Source organism: Juglans regia, chromosome 11 (assembly GCF_001411555.2).
Source record: "Juglans regia cultivar Chandler chromosome 11, Walnut 2.0, whole genome shotgun sequence".
NCBI classification, from domain to species: domain Eukaryota; kingdom Viridiplantae; phylum Streptophyta; class Magnoliopsida; order Fagales; family Juglandaceae; genus Juglans; species Juglans regia.
Window position 1 is genome coordinate 31,372,816 of NC_049911.1, and position 5,043 is coordinate 31,377,858.

Consider the following 5,043-nt stretch of genomic DNA (forward strand, 5'->3'; position numbering starts at 1 on the left):
TTCTCATCTCATCCCTCAAACCTGCCTTAATCGCAAATAACAATTAGTTTGTGAATGTAACATCAATTAATGTCTTAACAGAACAAGGTAGAATAACCACTGAATAAAGGTATGACAAATCTGATGTGTGTATGTAGATCCTTCAGCAAGTACACAAATTTCTTATGCGGGGATGCTAATAGAGAAATTGGGTACGTAGCATATAACTAGATGCTAGTGTAATAATGCCCACCACGTCAAATATGATTACATCAAGGTTTTAAATATGAGTGTCACAACATCTTGCCTTCACACCTCTTCATCACCCACGTTGACTGCGAAGTGGCCAGCATTTCTACCCTGTATATACCATAGAGATGGAGATTGAATACAGCATTAAGATCATAAATAAAGTGCCTATCTATTTGCAGTGCGAGTAGGCATGCCAACAGCAGCTGTGTATAACAGTTACCACCAAACTAATTACTGCAGAACAAAATTGGCTTAAATTCAACAAGACAACAATATTTGACTATAAGCAAACTGATTTAGAACGTTAATCTCTTACGAGTCATTTATAACCTTAGTCCTTTACTACCACAAAAAGAATATTAACATTACTCCAAATCAAATCCACATCTTAACGTTTCTGTCTCATATTCCTCACGATTGAAACTTTAATTCCACTAACATACGATCAGATTCAAAAGCACTCCATTATGTATTGTCTTCTTTTATATATATATATATATATATATATATTATATAAACAAAAAAGAGACAGTGGCCTAACAGTACAAATCCTATCCATAGATGACCTCACCTACGTAATTTAAGCATATCAATAAACCCCACCAAAAAGTCCATGGAATACTAGTTGCAGGGTGCTAAAGGAAAAACCAACCTCAGATAACATTCTCTGCTTGTTAAGTAGCTGGGTCCTAGCCTTGTTGAGAACTGAGTTGGGCGACCTATACATCCTCTGTAAAAGGACACAAAAAAATCATAAAAATAAAACACATATAATATGTGACAAGCAACAAACTCAAATGAATATTATTCTGAATATAAGTAGCTAGGAGAAACAAATGCAGATGAAAATCAACCTTTTCAGCACTCGATATACGATGTTCATCATCTAGAAGATGCTTCTTCTTTGGTGTGAACCCAAAGACATCATGAAGGAATTCATTTTCCTGTTTCAATCAAATTTTCCACAGCCAATCAGCCAAAATATGAAAATCAACAAGCAATTAAAACTTGGCAGCAGGCAAGAACATATAGGAAACCAACCTGCATATGCTTAACGAAGCCTCCCCCAAGAAAGCGCTTTAAAAAATTCAACTGTTACCATTCGAAATTTGATATAAGAACATTTGAAGTTAGCAACATTCACGAACTAGTAATATAAGAGGATCGGGTGGTAGTGTGAAACCTGTATCAGTTGAGACCATGAGGATGTCTGTAATGATTCTCCACCAATCTTCACTGATATCTCAGGGCAATAACCATCCTAATATAAAAAGTAAGTCTGTTGTCAGCCTCAAGGGAACAGTAAGACATCTGTTTGCTAGAAAACCAAAGAAGTACCTCAAAAAACTCTAATATATCTCGAAACAAGTTGCGCTGACTGTTAAGATCTTTCTTAGCAGAACCTCGGCCACCTGCCTCGGCAGAAAGGTTTTTGACTTGATTTATGATTTTCCCCTTCAGTCCTTGTATATGTGAAAATCCTTCCCGAGGTTTGCTTCCTTGAATAGAGCCATCATTTGAACTTTTAGCTTCACCACAAAACTTCTCCACACTTCCTATCTCAAAAATTAGAGCAAGCGCTTCACCAGCAGCAATGCGTACAGAGCGGTCATCCTTATCCAGCAGACTTGATAAATATGATATTGACCTGCAGCATTACCTAAAGATGTCAGTTCATTTCCTTTATTATATCTGGCTTATGTGGCCAATAGCATCTAGACTGTGCAGGTGTCATCTCCCTCAAGACTCCTACACGGTTAGGTGGCAGCTACACCCTTTAAAAGCACCAAGCATGAGATGGCGTAGGTGGTACAGTGGGTGTGTATTAGTGCGCACAATTAGTTTCGAGAAAGAAAAAGTGAACTAAAAGAAAAGGAAGGCAAAGGGAAATAAAGTGCTGGACAGAAATCAACAACTTACTCCTGCCAATGCTTGGGATTTAGGCTGAACCCATCCATAGTTGTCAGAAGAAAGGACCAAGCCGACACCACTGCAGTTATGACAGCTGCTGAGGGTTTGGATGCAACAACCTAAAATATGAAAGAGCATTAGGCCATTTAAGAAAACCAAGAACCAGGCAGAAAAAAAGGTGAAAAAGAACATGGATTCTTGTTTCAAGTTATCACGCCTGTAGAATCAAAATAGCTAACTGGTTAAATCTTAGTAAGCATCTTTACAAACTACATCAAAAGCATCAAATTGGCACGGTCAAACACATTCAAAAGTAAATATGTTGAGCACAAATACGTACATTAGAACCCAATTTTGGATGAACCACTTGCCACATTATTTGCATTGACCTTTCTGTTTCCTCAGAATCATTTCCACCAACAAAAGTGATGATGGCCAAGCACTCCAGCAACTACAATTACAATTCATAGAATGTAGAAAACAACAGGTGAGTATCAAATACGCTCTTGACAATCAAGGAGTAAATGTCCATAAAATCAAAAGAATTTTGAACATCCTGTACCGCGGATATTTTTAGCGAATCAGACACAGATTTAAAAGCCTGTGAAAGAGGAGTGATCGACTCTTCCAATATTTCACGTGCATTATCCCCAGGGCCAACAGTCAAGGCCAACAAGCCTACAAAAATGGATTAACTATTGAAATTGAGATTCAATTTGGGAGAGAATGCAAACGAGTCAACAACAGACTAAGCAACTAACCAATGGCATGAGAAGCTAAAGATATCTCTTTAGAAGACCCACGTTTAACAGAGTTCAGACACTGATGCAGTAAAGTGGCAAATCTAAAGAACAACATAAGATTGTGAGGATCCACAAGAATTTGAAAAAAAAAAAATTGGATATCTGGAGTGTGATATATACACATTTCAAACACTAAATAGACACAAAAAAGAGGACGGATTTACAATTTGGAACATCACTTATATCTCAAAAAGAAAGCACATGGGTGACACCGGAGTTCTTTAGAAAGTTGTATGGTTATGGTTCGATAAAGCAACTAAATGAATCCAAGTCTAAAGTGGTTGTATTTATTACTAGCAAATAAAGAAAACAGTGACCCTTATTTCTTCCCCTTATATAATCAGACGCCTTACCTCGCACCCCTCCTCCAAAAAGAAAACAACACAGAAAGAAGCCTCTCTCCATCTATTTTTCTAGTATATCTCGCCCTATGGCACCTAAAGAAGGACAAGCGAGAACCAAGATCCAATAAAGAAAGAAAAACAAGAAAAAGGTACGTACTTCTTTTCCAGAAATTCATGCTGCAAGCTGCTATTAAAAGCCTCAATAATTGATGCCAGAGCTTTTTCTCTTGTGGAACCCCTTTGTGTCAATAATAAGAGTAACAAAGAAAACCCAATATTTAGCGAAACTCATGGTCGCAAATATAATCGTTGAAAGAAGAAAGTAATTTAAAAATCTCGGACTTCCATATAACGTTGCGAGCTTAACAAGAAATAAGTCCCGCGTAACCTACTTTTAGATACTTTATAGAAAAACCCCATTCATAAGCGAAAATCAATCCAACTGAAACGTAAATATACCTCTTTTCATAAAGAGCGTCTAGAGCTTGTTCTAGTAAACTGTCTTTATCTAATTGGACTTCTTCGGTCCCCAAAACGGGCACTCGATCCGACCGCGTGGTCGAAGACGAGCTCACACTACTATTATCATCATCGCTCTCAAACATCGCAGCATTTTTACGTTGAGAATTGCCTGTGAGTTGCAATAACATCAACAACAACGAATTACTGCAAAGTTTAAAGTTCAAGCTACAATTTAAGCAAATTAAATTCCAACTAAATAAAGAAAGAAGAAGAATATGGTAATAACTTTGGTCAATTTCCGGTAAAAATAACTTACAAGACAATCAGAAAGATAAAAACCCTAAGTTCAATTAAAATAGGGGGAAAAAAAGGCTCACGCTTTCCCATCGGTGAGGACTCCTCCTACTTTCGGTGTCAGAAAGAGCTACAAGATTGACAGAGAATCTGAGGAAGGGAAGGCTTTGAAAATATGATATCGTTCGAATTGAAATGAATAGAAATGAGAGAAGAAAACAAGGACAAGAATGACGACGACAACAACAACAAAGGGTGAGTTGATTCGAAGGAAGAATGAGCCATTAAAATTCAAGGGTACAGAGGAAAATCTCTCGGCAAGAGAAATTGTGAATTAACAAGGGAAAGAAGAAGGGTTTCGAGATTGGGAAAGGGATTTAAAAGAAACGCAGGTGAGGCGAGAGGTCGGGGGATGCGGAATAATAATTCCATTCAAATTGCGTGGTGTGGAATATTCGGCCAAGCTTCGTAAAGGGGTACATTCGGTAATTTTGAATGGGGAGGGGGTCATTACGTGGCTGGCATGGCATGGTAGGCAGGCAGGCTTGCCGCTGAGGAATCCATTAGTTTTTGCTCCACACAAAAAAATGATGTTGTTTATTGCAGATATAGCACGTGGAAATTGAGAGGGACACGTGGAAACAAAAGGTGCTAATCCAAAAAGATCTCCGCTAGGTTCAGGGGAAGTCAGACAACCGCGTGGAAAAAGAGAGGGAAAATGTGTATGTTCTTGTAATCGACTTTGAGTTTGAAACCCACAATTAATTATTTCCCCAAGTCTCTTCATGGAAATTTAAAACAACAAAATACAGGTGGTTGAATTATATATACCATCCATATGGTCAAAGACTCTCTCCATGGAAGTAGTTTTTTTTTTTTTTTTATATAAATATATATATATATATATCCCAAATGAAAGAGCAATTACTTGTCCCCATGAATCACACGAATGATTAATTAACCCCGAGAAATTTGTATTGCAAGGAAGAAAAACAATA

General features: G+C 37.6%; 1 protein-coding gene across 2 annotated transcripts; it reads right to left on the reverse strand.

Moving 5' to 3' along the window:
• On the reverse strand, positions 1-4,501 carry LOC108983179 (interferon-related developmental regulator 1). 2 transcript variants are annotated; one of them, XM_018954733.2, is made up of 13 exons: positions 4,129-4,501; positions 3,749-3,920; positions 3,447-3,527; positions 2,904-2,986; positions 2,705-2,820; positions 2,483-2,593; positions 2,152-2,261; positions 1,570-1,879; positions 1,415-1,492; positions 1,273-1,323; positions 1,086-1,175; positions 884-961; positions 1-339 (listed from the first exon to the last, which is right to left on the reverse strand). In XM_018954733.2, the coding sequence occupies exons 1-13, from the start codon at positions 4,136-4,138 to the stop codon at positions 289-291; spliced, it is 1,341 nt and encodes a 446-aa protein (XP_018810278.2). In that variant the 5' UTR covers positions 4,139-4,501; the 3' UTR covers positions 1-288. The 2 variants fall into 2 exon arrangements, with proteins under 2 accessions (XP_018810278.2, XP_018810280.2); XM_018954735.2 differs by lacking the exons at positions 2,904-2,986; positions 4,129-4,501 and having other exon boundaries at positions 3,749-3,865.
• Positions 4,502-5,043: the final 542 nt, after the last annotated feature.